Here is a 21,385-nt window from a genome sequence, read left to right as displayed (position 1 = left end):
TTGGTGATTTTACTCCCAGTCAGGGCTCCTCCCTAGCTGCTCCCGCACCTTTCTCTTTTTTCTTTTCCTTGTATTCCTCACGCCACACCATCCTCTGTTCCTGTCCTCCGCTTGCGCACCCTCCCCTTTCTTTCTTTCTTTCTTTCTTTCTTTCTTTCTTTCTTTCTTTCTTTCTATCTATGTTTTTTCTTGAGAAACCATAGAAGTTACATTTTCTATGTGAGATCCTCTTTTTCCTCTGCTCTCTTGAACTGGTGAAATTGAACTTCTTTATGGTGGGTTTTGAGCCTATTGGTCCACCATGCTCACTAACCAGGGCTCTCATTTTATTTGAAATGCTCATCCTTCACTACTTGCCATTCGTCTGTTGTCGTCCGGTCTTTCTCTCCGCCCGGGACAGAAACGTAAGTCCAGCTCCGCTGTGCGGCACATGGTGAGCATGCCATTTTAACATCCCTGGACCTCCCTCTCTCTCCCTCCCTTTTTCCCCACTCCCTCGTTCCGCCGTTCCACTTTTCTCCTCGATTCTTCACTTTCACTCTCCTCATCCACTCCTCTCCCCCCATCTCCACCTCCACTCCCACCTTGAGTTTGCCAGAGTCCTACATGGAAGTGCTCTTTATATTTCTTCCCTTTTTCCCCCCATCTTATGAGCTTGGAGTTCAGTTCATCTACCGAACCTAACTTCAACCTCTACCTTTCCCTTCTGACGAGGGAAAGTGTGCCGTGTCACAGCATTATATTCCCAATTGGAGAGGTTAGCATGTTTTGCCCCGGGCCTGGACTGCTATTTGTGCGCCGTTGTCTGTGGATGATCAGAGTGTCCTCAGAGATGTCCCAGTGGAACTCGAACCCTAGACATGAATACACATATGACCTCCTCTCCGTGCTCTCAGGATCTCAGCTGTGTGCTGTATGCCACTACTGCAGCTGGGAAGATGATTGGAATTTGAAACGGGGTTTTACTCAAACGTGTAAGAAAGTATCTCTTTGTATGTGTTTCTGTGTTCTGGATGAGTGAGCTACTGCGTATGAAGATCTGATGGCTGATGAGCGAAGCTTTGTCTGAGCTGGAGAACTGCTTTGGTTGATTTGTGTGAGTGTGTGTGACTGCTTATGTGTATCTTGTGGCTGTATTTGTATGTGTGTGGATTTTCTATAGATGTTGATTTGTTATCGGTGTCTGTTTGCCAGCCCCTGGTGCAATTTTCGCTCACTGACGACTGTGTGTGTTCTTTTGCTCTCTGTTCTCGCTCTCACACTCTCTCTCTGTTCACTTTCTTTTTCACTCTGTTCTGTCTCTCTCGCTCTCTCTCTCTCACTCTCTCCCTCTCTCTCTCTGTGTTCTCTCTCTCTCTCTGTCTCTCTCTTTCTGCGTTCTCTCTCTCTCTCTCTCTGTCTCTCTCCGTGTCTCTCTCTATGTCTGTCTCTGTCTGTTTCTCTCTCTCTGTCTCTCTTTCTCTCTGTCTCTCTCTCTCTGTTCTCTGTCTCTCTCTCTCTGTTCTCTTGCTCTCTCTCTCTGTTCTCTCTCTGTTCTCTCTCACTCTCTGTTCTCTCTCTGTTCTCTCGCCCTCTCTCACTCACTCTCTCTGTTCTCTCGCTCTCTCTCTCTGTTCTCTCACTCTCTCTCTGTTCTCTCTATCTCTCACTCACTCTCTCTGTTCTCTCGCTCTCTCTCTCTGTTCTCTCACTCTCTCTCTCTGTTCTCTCTCTCTCTGTTCTCTCACGCTCACTCGCTCTCTCTCTCTGTTCTATCTCTGTTCTCTCGAGCTTACTCTCTCTCTCTCTCTCTGTTCTCTTGCTGTTCTCTCTGTTCTCTCGCTCTTTCTGTCTCTGTTTGCTCGCTCTTTCTGTCTCTCTGTTCTCTCGCTCTCTCTCTGTTCTCTCTCTCTCTCCATGGTTAACACACGGCTAACAAACTGCTTGACCGTCACTGCTGCTCTGTTTCCCTTGATCTTCTGTGATGCTGTATTTTATCTTACATCTTACACACCATGCCAGCTAAAACCATCACTTCTCTCATCATCTGGTCAAACAACGATCAAGGTAGAACAAAACGCTCAGTGAAAGACTTTGAATAGTACTTGAACCCAGGTCTGTTTGTTTTAACCCCTTCACCACCACCACGACCCATCCATCACCCATCCACAGTATCTCACCCCACCAGCCACTGTTGTTAACCCTGTGTTGTCTCCCCTCTACCTGCACAGCCCCAGACACCACAGACAAACAGCACCAAAAACAGCATAGTCACCAGCCCTAAAGGAAACGTCCCTACTCCTGTTCTGGTATTTACTTTTAATCCTCCCTCCTCCCTCTGCCCGTCCGTCTGTGTGTCTGTCGGTCTGTCTGTCCGTTTAACCGTTTATCTGTCGTCTGTCTTTTCTGACTGTTTGTCCGTCCCTCCCTCCTTTCGTCCTATTTCCTTTTCTCCCTCCCTCCTTTCCCTCCGTCGGTCTCAGATGTTTGTTGTCACTTTGGAGCAGCTGTGGTTGGCTCGATGGCTCTTCGTTGTCTCTGTCAAGTGTGTGTCAGATGCTTTCTGCAAGGAGAGAAGCCAGAAATGCCAGGTTGTGTCAAAATGTGCTTCCCTGTTAAAGATTGCCACCGTGTGTTATAGAGATTTGCCAACTGTCGCTTCACTGTAACCAACTGTTACTGTGTGCGTTTCCTTCCATAATCTTGCAGCCTTTGATTCTTTTGGTATTTCGACAGGAGAGGAGCAGAGATCTGAGACTGTGGGCGGTTGTTTGTCTCTTGTCTGACACTCGTCTCTCTTCCCTATAGCAGAGATCTACAGAATATTGGTGAACATTATGCCAATAAAACTGCTAGATGGTTGTAAGCTACTTGGAGCACGGTGCAACACCAGAGTTTCAATGTGGGTTTGTTTTCCACGTTGGTTAGATATCCTGAATACATTCACTCTTAAATGACCTTGGATAAAAGTGCTAAATTGCCGTATATTACTGAATCACTGCCTCTCCTGTGACTAGTTGTTCATTTGGGTGGCCTATGGTGAACCATGTGGAGGATCTGCCTGACTACTGGGTGATACACTTCACAGGGATCAGGCCAGTTAGAGAAGAGAGCTGGAGAAAGACGGGGGGAAATGACAGGCATTCTACCATACGCAACACCAGCACAACACATGCAGCCATATATCAGCATATTTTTAGGAGCCCTCACATTTGCCCTTTAATGCTTGGTGTGTGTGTCTGTGTGTGGGAGGAGAAGGGGGGGGGGGGGGGGGGGGGGGACTTCTGCTACCGTAGCTCATTATTGTGCTATTTGGTGCTGTAGCCTCTTCTATTATACTAATACTAATAGATACTGATACTTTAAGTAAAATCTCACATAATCTCTCTTTTGATGCAGAATATTTCCCCCAAACTTATAGACAATGGTTTAGAGGTACAGGAAGTTTAGGTAATTGTTGTAGTAGTGGTATTTGAAAGCCTCTGGAAAAGACCTAGTTATGCAATCGGGCTTGTGCATGAAGTATGAGGCAGTGTAAGGTAGACTAGGTTTATGAGTGCCCGACAGTGATTATAAGCCTTATCCTCTTTAAAATATCACACAAACCCCTCTTCTTTTTTAAAAACTCTTAGTCAGTGAGTCCCTCCCTGACTTGTTCTCTCTCTGCTTGTTCCTCAAGCTGTTGCCCCGGGTGACCGTTGTCATGACAATAATGTCATCATCATGCAGGAGACAGCTGGCTGGTGATTGGTCATCGGAAGGTGTCACATCCTAGGGGGGTTGCGCTCAGAATGGTGTGGTGGAAAGTGTGTGCGTGTGTGTCCCTGTGTGTCATGCGTGTCAAACACGTCTTCTAACACAACTGTCAGAATAGAGAGAGAGTCGGCGCGGGAGGGAAACAGAGGTAGAAGGGGCAAGAGATGAAAAGAGAGAAAGAGATGACGGGAGAGGGAAACAGAGTGAGATTGAAGAGGAAATACCATTACAAGGATAGAGTCGTTATCTGCTTAGCTGTTTAGATGTTTGCAAAAACATCCTTCTAAGGCAGGTTGGGTCCTGTTCGAGTGCAATGGTATTTCAGAGTAGCTGTTATTGCACTGACCATGACAGCACTGCAAACTCTTCTGTGCCGCGTAAACACACTCAGTTGCAGACACTGATGTACCCATCCACTACAGTACAACACTCGAATTGTAATGACCTCAATTGACTCCTCAGTCTCCAGTTTGGACAAAACCACTGTGCCGACGAACGGCTAAAAGCAGCGGATGGCCTCGATGGGTTAGTGATCACCTGCTGGGTGTCGAAGAACGGTGGCGATTAAACATGTAGAATCGTCGGTAAATGCTGGCCAAAGGCAATAGGACGGCTACCCGATGCCTTTAAGTGTTCGTCATACTCTGGAAATGAACCAGCTGTAGCTGCCAAATGTGGTGGCTCTATTTCAGGAGAGTTTCCATGAGATTGTGCCCATATTACCAAAATGTTATGTGTCAGGTACAGTCTGTTCAAGAGGTGGCTTCTTCATACTGTATGGTTTACTGTACATTATGTGCTTTTTTTAGGGTGCAACATTCCTGCAGGGTTTCTGTGATGTTATTGTGTGTGTGTGTGTGTGTGTGTGTGTGTGTGTGTGTGTGTGTGTGTGTGTGTGTGTGTGTGTGTGTGTGCGTGTAACTGTGTGGCACAGACTTTTCTCTCTACGTTTCAGCAATGTTTCTCTCCCTATGCTCAGAGCGTGTGTGTGTTTTCTGAATTGACAAAAACTGACAGTCCTCAGCTCATCCACCCCCTCAACTCTATCACTCCAGAAGAATCTTCATCCCTCCTTCACCTCCAGCCTTAACCAGTTTTCTCGCCTTTTGCTTCATCGTCATTCTACACGCATACCTCTCGCTCTCTTTTTCACACTTTCTCTCCACCTGTTTCCCCTCCCCTCTTTTCTTTTTTCTACCTCGACCTCTCTCTCCCATTTTTCTGTTTTCATCCTTCCCCATCTCTCTCTTTTTCTCCATCTCTCTCTCGCTCTCCCTCTCCATCTCCCTCCATATCTCTCTCTCTCCCTCCATCCCTCTCTTTCTGTAGGAGCCTCAGACCACTGTTATCCATAATCCAATGGATGGGACTAAGGTACATCCCCCTTCTCCTGTCCTCCCTCTCATCCTCTCTTTGATCTGCTTCCCCCCCCGTTCCACATCTTTGTGTGTGTGTCATTACAGAGGCGTGTACTGTAGGCTCTGTGTGCCTGTGTTTGTGTGTGTGGGTGTGTGCAATTATGCACTGTTATTTATGTTTTATCCAGCACCCCGCTAAGCACATCTCTAATAGCGTGTATACTGAGTATGCATGTGTGTTTGTGTGGAGACAATTTCAACACACTAATGTCAATTGGAAACCAATAGTTTGATTGGTTAAACTTGGATCTTTGAATGTAAAAATGTGCTCAATATTAGTCCACACAGTTCTTCAGGGACTTAAATGTGTTACAGACAGCGACGGACAGATTTACGAACCATTTTTTAAATTAACACCTCTCATTCACTAACCTTTCAAATCAAACCGCTACAGTTCTATCCCTTTGTGTTTTATTTATTGAGGTGCAAAGTTACTTTACACTGAGGCAAATTCTTACAGAACTAAATCTGTCTCTAAGAGAGAGTGTGTGTGTGTGTGTGTGTGTGTGTGTGTGTGTGTGTGTGTGTGTGTGTGTGTGTGTGTGTGTGTGTGTGTGTGTGTGTGTGTGTGTGCGTGTGCGCGTGTGTGTGTACACAATACTGTCCCCATGTGGCCTTGCTTAGTACACCAGAACTACAGGATTTATGTAATAGCCTGAAACCAACCAATGGCCTTGTGTAAATCATCACAGCTTTCACCCCACTGGACACAAACTGGTTGAATCAACATTGTTTCAACGTAATTTATCAACGTATTCTGATGTGGAATCTGCTTGCAAAATACATTGGATTTGAAAAAAGTAATCAACTGTTGTTTTGAGGGTGAAATTTCAACCACAGGATTATGTCACGATAATCAAATTTCAACATAGACACACTTTGAATAAAACATGTTGTATTTGTACCTTTAAAACATTGTCAGATCTTCAACGTTACGTCCACTATCAGATTAAAAACTATAGGCTGGGCAGCACCTCCGACTGGAGAATTGATCTATCTACAGCTACCCATTGGTCTCCCATCCGGGGTTTTAACCAAGCCCAGCCCAGCTATGATGTTTGACTATTACCAATGTGCTATCGTGAGAGTGACTGTTACGAGATCTCCACTTAAAAACAAAATAGATTCAATGTTGCTTTCGAAGTCATGCCAAATAATAGCTTTTACAGAGCAAATGAATTGTGACCATACTTTATCAATGATGCTATGTACGTCTATGTAGCATTTGCAAAGTCATCAAAAGCTATTGTTTCAACTCAACCCAGAATTCAACAAAAAATTGGCATTACAATAGGCCTAGGGTTGCAAGCTCTAGTTGATTTAAAATGCAATGATCCTTAGTGATCTTTTTGGTTGTCAACGCATTTGAAGGAGATGTATCTTCTGCTTGGATAGTTCCATCTGTGCCACTGACTTAGTCTGGCTTTAATTCCAGTTTGTCTTTCCAATGAATAACTGATATGTTCTTTAAGAAAAATATTTTAAAAAAATAGGACAAAATGAAATTGCTTTATTTAAAGTGTATTAAAAGGTTGATTTGATTTAGTCCTGTTCTTTAACTTAGATTTTTGGTTGAGATGGAGACTTGAATCCAATTACCATCAATGATTCATTTGTAGACAAATTAAAGCCAGACTAAGTCAGTGGCACAGATGGAACTATCCAAGCAGTAGGTACAGTACATCTCCTTTAAATGTTGATATTTGGTTGCGTTGACAACCAAACTGAATATAGGTTGGAATCTCAGTGATCAATGTCTCAACTAAATATGACCCAATTATCCATGTTGAAATGACGTGGAGTGCCCATTGGAACCAGCCTAACCTTGCAATAGCTCACATTCTGTTAAGTGGAATGAAACATGAGCGCAGCAGTCACTCGGTCTGTTTGACCAGGCTAGGGCTGGCATTGTGAGCTTGTACAGTGTTTATGTTTGTAATGTAGGCTATGTATCAGCTGGTTTCATGATATTTCCATCTATCTATCAATCTGTTTGATCTGTTTGTCAGTGACAGTCTCTTTTCGTGTTCTGTATGTAGCCTATGCAATAGAGCTATGGCTGATCCCAAATGGCACCCTTTTCACTATGTAGTGCACTACTTTTGAAGACGCTGGTCAAAAGTAGTGCACTATATAGGGAATAGTGTGCCATTTGTTGCACATCCTATGTCTGGGAGACGGAAGAACAAACACACACTCGCACGCACGCACCCACACACATACACACACACACACAGGTGACCTCTTCTCTCTTTCTCACACGACACACACTCAATCACAAACTCCTCTGTGGAATTCTCCAGTGTAAAAGTGTTCCAAATGAGGGCCCAGTATCCATATCCTATCATGCTGGGGAATAGGCCCATTTAATCCACTAATTGGAAACCAGAGCTCCTTAGGCTTGCATCCCAAATGGCACCCCATTCCCAACATTGTGCACTACTTTTGACCATGGTTCATAGGGCATTGGTCAAAAGTAGTGCACTGTATAGGGAATATGGTGCCATATAGGAAAAAGTCTCAAACTTTTCCTCTGGCAGGTCAGGGGAGAGATACAGACACAGCATTTCGCAGAGAGAAACAGCTTAGGCTAGTAGTTTAATGGAATAGATTGGTGAACGGATGCCACATTGATGCCTACCACATATAATTAATGTATCTCTGTGGCCTGCCCTCACATCTCTATCTAGTGGCAGGCTGCACAGACACAGACAGATGAAGTGGGAGTGAAGATAGAAATGGAATGACTAAAACGGGTATCCCCATTCAGGTCAATGTTCTGTGATGGGTGGTGATTCTATTTCTATGGGAATGGAAGTAAACAGAAGGGGCGACTGGTTGGAAGCTGTAGCTGGGAGCATGTTGATGAGATTAGGCAGCAGGGGGACTGGAAGGTGGATGGGATGAGGGAGGGGGTCAAGCTGAGGTAAAAGGTTAGAGGTTGGATCCTGAAGTGATGCGGCTTTCTGTGGGATGCCCATGGGTGAGTTTACTGACATGAAACAGGTTCACGCTTTAAGCTAAATGCTTTTGTCAGATGTAATTTATTGAAGTCATGGTCTGCTGTTTTGTTGAAGTCAAGGTCTGTTCATTGTGTACTGTGTCTCTGTGAGTCGTCCTGAATACTGTAGGTGTCTCCGACAGTAGGATCTTAATTTGATAACCTTATTGCAGGAGAATTTCCTGCAATGAGGACATTTTTTTCCTTGTAGTGTATTTGAGGTTTAAAACGGCCGCTGAAGTTTGTAATTTCTACTTTGACATTTCAGACTTGATTTTCGCTTACGAAAAAAATCTAGCAACCCCTACAAATATTTCCGTTAACTATAATCCACGTAATAATTCACATTTCCTGTTGCTGCAGGATTATTTTCCTGCTGTAGCAAACTGGCTCAAATTGAAGATCCTACATCTGTATACCTCAATCCTTGTTGGTCCCTCTAAGACAGATATGAGACGTTGACTAAACTTACACTCATCCCAAAGGTGTTTGTCTGTCATTTGATGAATTGATTCATTGATTTGAATTAATTGAACGTGGATTTGATTTCACGAAGCCGTGACAAGAGTGGCAATTGAGTTAGCGATTTGCATGTTTTATGTGTGTTCTTAATAAGAAGTGTGTGTTTCAATAGCTGTGTGGGTGTATTTGTGTGCCTGCACGTACGTGTGTGTGTCGAGTGTGTTCCTCTCTGATGGCGCTTCTCCCTCCCCTCTGTAGGAGTCATCTGACAGCAGCAACACTGTGGAGGACGAAGATGTCAAAGGTAAGAACTGGAGACCCTGGGAGACAGTAGAGAGACGGGTCAAGGTAGCGCACTGTACCCAGTAGAGTACACAGGAGCTGAGTATCGAAGGAGACAGTATCATGTGGGTTGAAATAAGATCTGTGTGGATGTTGTCCGAGTTTGTGTGTATACGTGTCCTTCTGAGCTACTGTACAAAGAGGAGCTGCTCCAAGCAGGTCATAAGCCGTGAATGCAGCGTTTCATTGTGCGTGAAACCACTGCTAGACCCTGTCGCTAAATCTACACTGGAGTTGCTTACCAAGAAGACAGTGAATGTTCCTGTGTGGCCAAGTTACAGTTTTGACTTAAATCTGCTTGAAAACAGAGAACAGAGCCTCATGTCTTGCTCTTCGTTGAAATCATAGGGCTAATATAAATACTATGCATGCCAGTCTCTCTTGGCTAAGAGTTGAGGAAAGACTGACTGCATCACCTCTTGGAAATTCCTAATTGTTTGCATAGTCAACTTACACACAGCACTGACACACACACACACACACACACAACCCACCAGACATGCCACCAGGGGTCTTTTCACACTTCCCAGGTCCAGAACAAATTCAAGGAAAAGTACAGTATTATACAGAGCCATGAGTGCATGGAACTCCCTTCCATCTTATATAGCACAGGTGAACAGCAAACCTGGTTTCAAAAAACAAATAAAGCAACACCTCACGGCACAACGCATCTCCCCCATGTGACCTACTTGTTGTGTGTATGTACTGAAATGTACAGTATGTATAACTGATAGATGCACACACACACTACAGTACATTTTGATGTATGTAAATTGTAGTCTTTTGTCTGTAATGTATTTTTCTTTATGTGTCGGACCCCAGTAAGTCAAGCTGTCACCATTGGTGTTGGCTAATGGGAAACCTAATATATAGTTTAAAAAATGTTTTAAAAATCCATGAAAGATTTAGCCATGAACCCCAACACCTTGACAGAGCTTGAATAATTTTTTAAAGGAAACATTGGCAAATATTGCACAGTCCAAGTGTGAAAAGCTCTTAGAATAACTCAAGAAGATCGCTGCCGAAGGTGTTTCTAACATGCATTGATTCAGGTGGGTGAATACTTATCTAATCAAGGTATATTAGTGTTACATTTCTCATACTTTTTTTTTTAAATATTATTTTTGTTTCTCACTTTGACCTTACAAAGTATTTTGTGTAGATCATGGAATTTTTTTCTCAATTAAATCAACTTTAATCCCACTTTGTAACACAATAGAATGTGAAGAAATCCACTGTACAGATCTGCCAATCAGATCTGGCTCTGACAGTGATGTAGTTCCAATGAGGTGTGTATGTGTGTGTCCATGAGCTGAGAACAATAAGATCTCCCTAAAGCAGGTCACTAATGTGGTGGTCCAGTGTGAAGTATTACAGTAGAGACTGTATTGCAGGGTTTCCCAACTGGCGGCCCTGTAATATGTTGGACATAAAAGACTGAAAATCAGCTCCAAGTGATTTTAATTTAAGAAATCTGTCCCCAAGTATCCCCACACATAATACAGAGACATATGACCGTATACAAATGTAAGCAAGGTTTGAAATTATTATCTTTTAGTCAAACGTTTGGGCTTCTTGCGGTCAATTTGCAATCTACAAATTATTTGTAATTATATTCCGTCCCCCAGACCAGCGATCAAGAAAAAAATGGCCCACGGCTGAATCTAGTTGATGTTCCCTGACATATTGAATTCTACCTTCCTTTTATGCTCCGACCCCAAAACTCTAACCCCCAAAGTAAGAGTGAGCTGTTTTGTACCGTCCTTCTCTGTGCCACTGCTAGGTATCCAGCTCCCTGCACTAGTAGCCCCCCACAGAAGCAGGCCAAGGGCACCTTGTGTGTATATTTAGCTTGTGGCAGGAAACAGAGCCATGTGGAGGAGTCGGAGACGCATTACTGTAGCAGCGCCACCTGGGATACATAGCACCAGAGCGCTAATAGATGTGCTGTTACTGTAGCGTAAGTCTCACTACTTTAGTCTGATGTGATCATGACACGAATCTACTCGATTGAGGTGAGAGAGAGTACGGCATGGGAGTTTGGTTGGATTTTGTGCTCATGTTTTAATAGGTTATCTGGTTGTGTGTGTTTGGACTTCTTAGATTGTACGGGTGAGTATGTCTGTGTGTGTGTGTGTGTGCGTATAATGTATGTGTGTGTTTGGGTGTGTGTTCATGCGTGCTTATGATTGTGACGAGACAATGAAGAGTCGACTGGCATGTAAAAGTGAACTGGATTTGCTCAAAGTTTATTTTGGGTTGGTGGATTGTTGAGCTGGGCAGAATACCTCCTCCTCTACTACAGTACACTATCTATCTGTATGGTACGGTATGTTCCTGGTATGTTCGTCTCTACTCTCTGAATAGGACATCACTTGTTGCTCTTTCTCCTGTCTACTGTATTCGACAGTATTACTGTATTAGACCGTAGACAGATCACTAGTTCCAAGCAGTCAGAGGAATGACATTGTGCTTAGTTGGAAAGCCTGTGCTGTAGACAGATATGCCTAGCATACAGATGCCGGTGTTCATCTGTGTTACTACTATTCCCAATTATCATGGCCTGCGTCAGAAATTACACCCTATTGCCTACATAGTGCCCAGAGCCCTGGTCAAAAGTAGTGCATATACACTGAGTATACAAAACATTAAGAATGTCTGCTCTTTCCATGACAGACTGACCAGGTGAATCCCGGTGAAAGCTACTATCCCTTTTTGATGTCATTTGTTAAATCTACTTCAATCAGTGTAGATGAATGGGAGGAGACAGGTTAAAGAAGTACGTTCAAGTCTCGAGACATGAATTGTGTATGTGTGCCATTCAGAGGGTAAATGGGCAAGACACACTCAACAGTTTCCCCTGTGTTTCAAGAATGGTCCACCAGCCAACTTGACACAACTGTGGGAGTCAACATGGGCCAGCATCCCTGAGGAGCGCATTCAACAGCTTGTCGAGTCCATGCCTCGACAAATTGAGGCTGTTCTGAGGGCAAAAGGGAGGGGTGCAACTCAATATTAGGAAGGTGTTCCTAATGTTATATACTCAGTGTATAGGGAATAGGATGGGACACATCCATAGTCATTATCACTGTGATCATAATTATATCGGTGACAGCCTGGCCATTAACGTCCCATTAAACCACATAACAAATGAGGTACCTTATTGACATCTTACCACAACATAGACCTAAGGGGAAATGGAAAAGACATGGGGAGGTGTTTAATAACTCACACACACACACACACACACACACACACACACACACACACACACACACACACACACACATACTGCCTTCAAATACGTATAATAATACATCTGTTCTACTGATACAGAAAATAAACCTGATTAAATACAGAGCTCGGAAATCATTAGTAGGTTTTTTATCCCTTTGTTTTCCATCCACCTGCTCAATCTTGTGTTTCTTTCTTTTGTTAATTCATTCTTTCATTCATTCACCCTCTCCTTTTTTTCCCTCTATCTCTTCTCGTTAATCTGTCGTCCTGTGCGTGTGCGTGTGTGTGCGTGATCAGGGAAGAGTATAGACAGTTCAGTAAAGACCGAGTCCCAGCCTGACACCTTTGTCCCACAGCCCCAGGTCCCCTCGCCCGCTATGTACTGTAAGTCAGCACACCCCGAAGTGCAGTGTGACGCGCACACACACATACCCACTTCCGTATAGACGCTCAGACACACAAGACTTAGTGCTAACACAACCCCCCTGTGTGTATACTCACCATCATATCATCTTTTTAGAACACTGAAACCTTGAATGATGAGTGGCTTGACTAGGGTTGCAAAACTACCGGTAATCTACCGAAGTTACCAGAATCTTTGTTGATTTTGGTCATTAACAGAAAATGCATGGCAATCTATGGTAACTTTGGTAATTTACACTTTAATAACTATTTTAAAACGATTCATATATAAATATATCTGTGTCCGTATTGTCTATGAGTTTCTAATAGATAGACCATATGCTTCAAGAGACAATAATGAAATTTAAAAAAGCATCTAATCAAATAATTCAGTTAATGTAAAAAGCATCTAATCAACACCTTTAGTTTCATAATTTTCTTGTCAAAGGGCAGTGGGCCGGATACAAAACCATTTAGGCTTTGGCATACATGTGCACACAGGCCACACAATGGCAGCCTTTAAATGAACTCTGGAACTCTTCCAACTATTGACTTTTTTCACAACTGCCACCAGTTTGACACCAACACATGAATGACAACAAATACATATTAGTAAAATAAATGTGTGTAAAATATATATACATACATACATACATACATACATACATACATACATACATACATACATATACTGAGCAAAAACATCAATGCAACATGTAAAGTGTTGGTCCCATGTTTCATGAGCTGAAATAAGATATCCCATAATTTTTCCATATACACAAAAACCTTATTTCTCTCAAATCTAAAAAAAAAAAACGCTTAGGCGCCCCATCCAAGGCTTTCAAAGGCTAATATAAATGTTAAACACAGTCCTGTCCTTAGACTGTTGTGAATAACGCCTGTTTTAGGAAAAGATGACTAGATTCACCACACTGTCACATTCAACTCAGTGACTAAACTTAACCTAGCCTAAAAGCATCATTTAGCCTAACCTAGCATACAATAGCTGTCTGTGGCATCCATGTAGAGAGACTTAAAGATGCACACACTGATCTGATGCATCTCATCACTCACTCCTCCCCTCTCTCTATCTCCACCTGTCCATCCCCCTCTCCTGTCTTTTGATTTGGAGCCATCCCTATTCCGCCCACAATGTGTGTTTGTGTGTGTAGCAGCTCACTGTCTCCCTCGTGTGGACAAATACAGAACCGCAACCTCGCAGCATCATAGTCCCAATGGACGCATGCAGGGATTCTGTTTCTGCTTGCGCTATTCTTATTTTTGGCATGCCGTCTTCTGTGTGAATCTATTCAGTTTCTTTTTCAGTTCATTCATATCACCCCCCCCCCTCCTCCGTCCGTCCGTCCGTCCGTCCGTCCAGCCACCAAGCTGTCAGACCTGTTTGGCGTTGTACGCAAGGCGTCAGGGCCCATGTCTGACGGGGAAGCGGCCACCAGCACACCTCCACCCCCTCCAGTCAACCCCTCTGTCGCTGCCTCCCCACCCATGGCTCACACCCCCATGCAGCGTAAGTAGACTATAGCAGGACCAGAGTATTTAGACAAGCAGGGCCGCATCAGAAATGGAACCCTATTCACTCATAAGAGAAGGATCTGTGTTTTGAGAGGTCTTCATGAATATGTTTCATATTCTTCCTTCTAAGTCAGTTTGTAATAAGTCAATTTCGAATGGAACATGTCCCTTTTCTGTTTATACTTATAAAAAAAAAAAAATATTTCACCGTCATTTAATTTTGTGATATTTTCTACCCCTACACCTTCTCCCTCTTTCTCCTGCTCCTTTGCGCTCTCTTCCTTTTTCTCTCTCTCTCTCTCTCTCTCTCTCTCTCTCTCTCTCTCTCTCTCTCTTTCTCTCTCTCTCTCTCTCTCTCTCTTTCTCTATCCCTCTGTCCCTGCGACCAGTGTCCCGTCTTTCAGACCTAGTGAGCAATGTTCGCCGGTCGCCTGCCCCAGCCCCTCCCCTCGCCAAACCTGCGCCCCCCGAGGTAGAGGTGGCACCAGCCCCCAGGCCCAGCCCCCCCTCATCACACCCCACCTCCCCTCCTCCCTCCATGTCCCCCTCCAGCCTCTCCCTCACCTCTCAGAGTGAGTACTGGACATGACCCCTGACCCCAGAGTGTCAGCCAATCAGAAGGCTGTACTCACGGTATAGTATAGGGCATGTTGTGACACCACTCGTGTTTGGTAAGCACTCCAAAGCCCTAACGAGGGTTTCTCTAGCCTTATATATCAGGCGAGGCTGGCCTCTTGCCGAGCTCTGTTGGGTAAAAGGGGCCTCTAGGCTTACTGGTTTGAATAGATTGTTTTGGTGGGTTTGCAGCGTGTTTTGAGTTTTGCTGTAAAGGCCTTTATTTGCTTTAGGGTCTTTGGATCCTACCTAGGGGAAATAAGGAAAACACAACTAACTGTGTGCTGTTTTTTTTGTTATTAGAAGTGAAAATGGTGAGTTGTGTGGTGTAACATGTAGCAACTAACATCCACTGCAGAGTGATATAATGCCAGAGTTATCAACTGGTTGTGTTTGTTTGTCGTTTTGGTGTTGGTTACAGTTTCTTTTCAATCGCTGTGGTGCCTTTTCAAAAATCTTAGTACAAAACTCAGAACTTGTAACGCAAGTCTCATATTCAACACCTTTCATTGTTCGTTCATTGTGTTTGGATACATCTTTCACCACACAAACATTCATCCAAAATATAAGTTTTCTGTGAAATACTATGAGAACATTGATTTCATCACCAAAATACAACATAATGATATCTTCTCAATGTAATGTGAACATTGCATTGTGAAAAGCAGTTACTTTATATGAACGTGTATTACAATGCGAAACATGTATTTCTAAATGAAACACTGATTTAAGTCTGGTGAAAAGGAGACTATATGAATTTGTGTTTTACTTATTCAATTGAACATGTGCTTAGAGGTATGAAATAACTGCCTTTTTGAAGATCATTGTGAAAGTTGACTAAATACTTTTGAAAATTGCACCAAAGTGATTGAAAAAAACTGCAATACGGGATTTGTTGCTTATTATAAGCGTGATCAAGATTGTTGGTTTGTGTGTGTGTTTGGGTGTCTGAGGTGGATACTGTGCACATTAACTGCACGCAACTAGTTCTCTCCACTGGCGTGTGTGTCTGACTCTATGCTGTGTTCCTCCTACAGCACGCAAACAAGAGATCATCAAGATCACTGAACAGCTGATCGAGGCTGTCAACAATGGAGACTTCGAGGCATACGCGTGAGTTCATCAGTGTGTGTGTGTGTGTGTGTGTGATGGTTAGAAGAAGGATTTTATGATTGATAGTCATTTTTAGTGTGAGCATGTATCAGAATGTGTGTGTGCGTCCATGCGTGCCTGTATGTGTACGACATGAATGCGTGTTTCCTCTCCCCAGTAAGATCTGTGATCCTGGTCTGACCTCCTTTGAACCTGAGGCCCTGGGCAACCTGGTGGAGGGAATGGACTTCCACAGATTCTACTTTGAGAACCGTAAGAACTGCAGAGATGCTTTATATTCTATTGGGGGAAACACATGCACCTAATCCAGCATCAAGGATTGGGGGAGAACCAGAAAGCGATATCATACTGTAGTTTGGGACTCATTTTCTTGAAGGACCTTTTGATCTTTAGATGTAGAATGACCGAACCTATTCTCTCAAATCACCATTTCGATTTAGTGTTTTACTTTCTGTGTCCCTTTCTTTACCATTCCCTCCCTCCCTCCCTCCCTCCCTCCCTCCCTCCAGTCCTGTCTAAGAACAGTAAGCCTATACACACCACAATCCTGAATCCCCACGTCCACCTGATTGGAGAGGACGCTGCCTGCATCGCCTACATCCGCCTCACTCAATTCGTTGATGGCCAGGGCCATCCGCGCTCCAGCCAATCAGAGGAGACTAGGGTATGGCACCGCCGGGACTCCAAGTGGCAGAACGTTCACTTCCACTGCTCGGGTGCGCCTGCCGCGCCACTCCAGTGAGGTGTGTAGAACATGTTTGTGTCATGTGCGTGTACACACATTCCCAGTCATGCACAGACACACTGTTTTGAAAACTTGTTTTCAGGAATATAAGACGTGAAATGGAAATGTCTGTTAAATTGTGTCTCCTGTGTTTCAGGAGTAGAATGTCATAGCCACATCTAACACGAGTGCTCTGCTGGAGAGAGAGAGGGAGAGGGAGATCAAGTCCAGTGTCGGGTGGCTCTGAGTCCGCAGCGACAGACGCCTCCCACACTAGTTACCTAGCATGCATCTCTTTTTTACGACTGCCTGTCGCCACCCGCCACTGTACCCACTAACAACCATCTCAACAACCAACCAACCATCCGACAACAATCTATTGTTTTTCCAACAACAACCCCCTTCTCCCCCTCAAGCCAAAACTTTGGACAGTTCACGTTTTGCCCCTTTTCTCCAACCCCAACTCCTCCAACACAACCACTGGCTAATATTGGGCTGTGGGTAGGGAGTGTTTCAAGGGGTATGATGGGGGGTGTTGGGGTGTTTTCTTGGCCGCATTGTGCATTTGATTCTTTGTCTTATGTCACATGATGTTCCCTCTTCTTCCTCTTGTGAATCTTCACTTGTGTTGGGTAACACTACACAGGAAATACAGTATGTAAAGTTTTAAGTCAAATCTATTATTATTATGATTATTACTATTACACAATTGAAATTGTATATGTAATTTGTATAATTCAAATGATTGATGCCAGTGGTTTCTAGAGTTGAAGGAAATCTTTAGTTTTCTCTATCTTTTTAAGGAAGCATGTTGTTTTTCAATATTCACAGTGGCTGTTTTCTATTGTGGCTTTTAAGTGACAAAATGGTATTGGCAGTTTTTGTATAAGCTCCTTGCATTTAATCTATTCTATTATACTAGACCAAAGCTCATGTTTAAGAAAAACAACGTTGGGGAGGAGGGGGGTGTTTGACGTGGTGTGGAGGAAGCGAGTGTGTGAATGTTAGAAGTGTGTGCGTGTGTGTTTCTGTGCGTACGTGTGTGTGTGTGTGTGTGTGTGTGTGTGTGTGTGTGTGTGTGTGTGTGTGTGTGTGTGTGTGTGTGTGTGTGTGTGTGTGTGTGTGTGTGTGTGTGTGTGTGGAACCAAGTACATGGGATTATTAGTCCACAGGTGGCCGGTTTGATCAACTGGTTTGAATTTTCAGCTTTGTAATGTGAATAGCTGGAAATGGGGTTGGCTTGGTTTGGTGTCTTCCGTCGTCTGGTCACAATCAACTGTACGAAATGAGATTCAACAGTAACAGAAGCTTTTATTGTATTTCACATGAATCATGTTTTTGCCTTTGTTGTGTTTATTATTATTATTAACATATCTCAGAGGATAAACCTACCGGTTCTCTCTTACTCTCTGGTGTTGGCCGTTGGTGTGTGGGAAGGCTCTGTGATCCCCAGTGCTCCCGGTGGTTCGATTAGATATTGCAGTACACTGCACTGCACCTCCTGCACTGCACTGCACACACTGCAAATGAGGCCTCTATAGAATTTTACAGCCGCTATAGAACAAGTGAATAAACAATAACACATCAGTATTATGCTATAGTGTCCATACATATCAGCTTCACTACTTATTATTCAACATCTTAAAACAGTTTTGCAGTCTCTTTTAAACAGTACCAGTACCTATAACACCTCTCACATCTCATCTTTCTGTACAGGGATATTTTATAGAACCTTTGGTGAGGAGAGATGAAGCCTTTACACACTTAAATCCATACTGCGTCGCAAGGTGCAACTGTCCATTCTCTCACACGTCAACCTTGAGCCAGTTGCACTCTGAACCTATATAAAATCTGGAAACTGCATCGCTACTGAGGTCGTGCATTGCATAGAGCCGTGCCTAGGGCTCCATGCCTGTTTAATATGTTTAGTGGGGTTTAATGGAGAGCTAACAGGCAAGGCTGTTGGTTTGGAGAGATGTGGGCCTGTGCAGTCTGCAGGTAGCAGGTGTTTTTAGTGGTGAGGTCAAGTACATGTGTGGGTGTTTACTTTGCATACACCTTGTCCCTCTGTCCTGTGGTCTCTAGTTGTTGCTGCTCATTTTAGAGTGGAGAAATGTGACTGAGGTCTCAGGGTATCCAGAAGACAGTGTGTAAAAGGGGATAGCTCCTGTGTTGGTTTTCCACATGATGGAGATTTTAGAGGAGAGAGAGGCTTTATTTCAGCGGTCCTATCAGTCCTCTGCCTTCAGTCCACGACTTACAGTTGTTATGATTTTTATGTATATTATTATATTTTCACATTTGTAATATCATCTTCATTGACTTGTGTTACTATTGCATGTTATTGACTAGTGTTACTACTCATTGTGTTTGTGCCAGCGAGAGATGGACAGGTGGATTTACATGTTATAGGAAGAGATGGCTTCACACACCCATGTATATGTATATGAAGAAAAATCAGCTCTGGAGTGTTTGGTAATGTTGCAGGCCGACTATATCACAGTCGTTGCATTTCATCAACAGATGGTTTGCGTGTCACATCGTGGACTGTGCAGTCGGGTATCCGATTACTATAATATATTATAGGATGGGGTTAGCTGATATGTTAAATGCCTATCCAGACGCTGTGAGATCTGTCAGGTGTCTGCAACATATAGCCAGCCAGGAAGTTGATCGAAGTTTCACATTTTGGATCTAAGTGAGTGTTTTTTTTTTGCCGTCCTACCACCATAGTTGCTATGCCTGCCTGTGATTGGCTGCCTTTGGAAGTGTCTCATCACTATTGGCCCGACAATTTTGACCATCTCAATGGATAGTGAGGCGGTCAGCCGGTTGGTTAGTCCTCAGGTTTATATTTATTTTATTATTTATTTATTTATTTTATTGGTCAGTTATGTGCTTTTTCTTCAATGTTTTATTTAGTTTTCCCCTCGATATACAGCTCACGTAAATGTTAAATTACTCTCTGTTGCATTGTGATTTGGGGCGTCAGGTAGCCTAATGGTTAGAGCATTGGGCCAGTAACCGAAAGGTTGCTGGATTGAATCCCCGAGCTGACAAGGTAAAAATCTGTCGTTCTGCCCCTGAACAAGGCAGTTAACCCACTGTTCCCCGGTAGGCCGTCATTGTAAATAAGAATTTGATCTTAACTGACTTGCCTAAATAAAGGTTGAATTAAAAAAAATGTAAAGGGAGGTCCTCTTCTAATGTCCCTTGAAGTGTTCCTGAGTGATCGAGCTAACCAAACATGTGAACCGACCTCTTCCCCCTCTCCAAAAAAATAAGAAATATCAGCATGTACAAAGCAGCATGTATTAACTAGCATCTTAGCTGGCATTTCTTTGCATGATAGTCAACAGGACACTAGTTTTGGTGTTAACCCTGATTTGTCTCTTAATTTTTCATTTTCTACTGAATGCTGGTATACTAAACCTTTCTCAATCTATTTTCTGAGCTTTTTAAGTGCATAAAACTATTTTTGTCTCGAGACGACATAACAAAGATAGATGAGAGGCTGACTTTGATATTGATGATTATGACAAGGATGATGATGATGAACATGTAATGATGATTCTATAGCATGCTTTTATATGGAGCTCAATGTTGTCAATCCAGAGTGGTTTACTTTTATACATACAGTAGAGAGAGGATCACCTCGAAACCATAAGCATTTCCAGTGACTCCTGCTCAACTGAACTTGCATGTGGACTTGGGGGGAAATCCTATCTTCCACTTAAGTACATTTTTAACAGAGTATTGCATTGATGTCACTGGTACTGTAGACTAAGTGGACATTTTACTTACAGGGAATGCATCATCTCAAACAGCAACAATCAAAGATAGTAGAAAATGGAGTAGGCCTAGACGGGCTCAAAGATGCCCTCTGGTGGTTAAAATGATCATTAATGGCATGCACTGCGATGCACTGAATCCTAGCCACAGCATACTGCACAACAGTATGACACAACTTTTAAATGAGGAACCACTGTAAATGGAAGTTAGGATTCAGCCCTTTGAGAGGAACAGCACTTAATAATGACTTACTCAAAAAGGATACATAAAGCACACCTGCAGTTCCTCTGTAACCCCATTAGAGAGCACTCTTACATGTAATTAAGCACAACTAGCTGATAGGGGGGCAGATTTGTCTGAGATTGTAAAGGCTGTGGATGCTGAAGTAACTTTCCAAAAAGCAAACTTTTAAGCAATCAGTTCCAATAGACTTTAGAGGGAAGAACCCACTGGACTATGTTTCGTTTAGTTAATTTTGGAAACATTTTAAACAATAGGAATACAAAGTGCATCCATCCAGTGACTAGACCACCTGTACTGACAACACTGAGCTAGTATCTCTCTGTAGTATTTATTTAACTCTTTTCCTAGTCCCTCTGTTTAAAAAACTTTATTCAATAATTTCTCTGCAGTTGGGTCTTAGTTTTGTTTTTGTCCGTTTGGGTTTCTTCTGTAGAATATATTTAACCTATATTTCTCTGATTCTTCTGATTATTGTGCTACCCCAATGTGCTACATGTGTTTCTCAAACTTAAGGAAATGTGTTAAGGTGTTATCAATAAAATGACAATTTAAATAAAAATAAGTTAATGATTATTTTAATGGTCAGACGTCCTCCTTTTGCTTTTTATTGATGAGAGGAGAAATCTGTTTGTTTTTCAATGGTTAATCCAATACAGAGATTAGCAAATAATATTACAATAATATAATGTTGACAGTGTAACTGGGTTAACAGTTTATACTTTCGATTCATACATAGTTTGATGTAACAGGATGATGATTCATGATAAA

At 42.9% G+C, this 21,385-nt stretch overlaps 1 protein-coding gene across 16 annotated transcripts in view; it reads left to right on the top strand.

Moving 5' to 3' along the window:
- Window positions 1-21,190, top strand: part of camk2b1 (calcium/calmodulin-dependent protein kinase (CaM kinase) II beta 1) — an 87,039-nt gene extending 65,849 nt beyond the window's left edge. For 5 of the 16 annotated variants that reach the window (XM_055920401.1, XM_055920394.1, XM_055920400.1 and 2 more), the window contains 7 exons: window positions 2,211-2,288; window positions 5,065-5,109; window positions 8,875-8,920; window positions 15,783-15,858; window positions 16,016-16,110; window positions 16,368-16,601; window positions 16,740-21,190. In XM_055920401.1, coding sequence (XP_055776376.1) covers window positions 2,211-2,288; window positions 5,065-5,109; window positions 8,875-8,920; window positions 15,783-15,858; window positions 16,016-16,110; window positions 16,368-16,600 — 573 coding nt within the window. In that variant the 3' untranslated portion in view covers window position 16,601; window positions 16,740-21,190. Of the gene's footprint in view, window positions 1-2,210; window positions 2,289-5,064; window positions 5,110-8,874; window positions 8,921-12,492; window positions 12,580-13,978; window positions 14,126-14,519; window positions 14,703-15,782; window positions 15,859-16,015; window positions 16,111-16,367; window positions 16,602-16,739 lie in introns of all 16 variants that reach the window. The other 11 variants (XM_055920405.1, XM_055920404.1, XM_055920399.1 and 8 more) reach the window with 4 other exon arrangements.
- The last annotated feature ends 195 nt before the right edge of the window (window positions 21,191-21,385 follow it).

Source organism: Salvelinus fontinalis, chromosome 4 (assembly GCF_029448725.1).
Source record: "Salvelinus fontinalis isolate EN_2023a chromosome 4, ASM2944872v1, whole genome shotgun sequence".
Taxonomy (NCBI): Eukaryota; Metazoa; Chordata; class Actinopteri; order Salmoniformes; family Salmonidae; genus Salvelinus; species Salvelinus fontinalis.
Note: the sequence above shows the minus strand (reverse complement) of the source record. Positions and strands in the feature narration are given on the sequence as shown.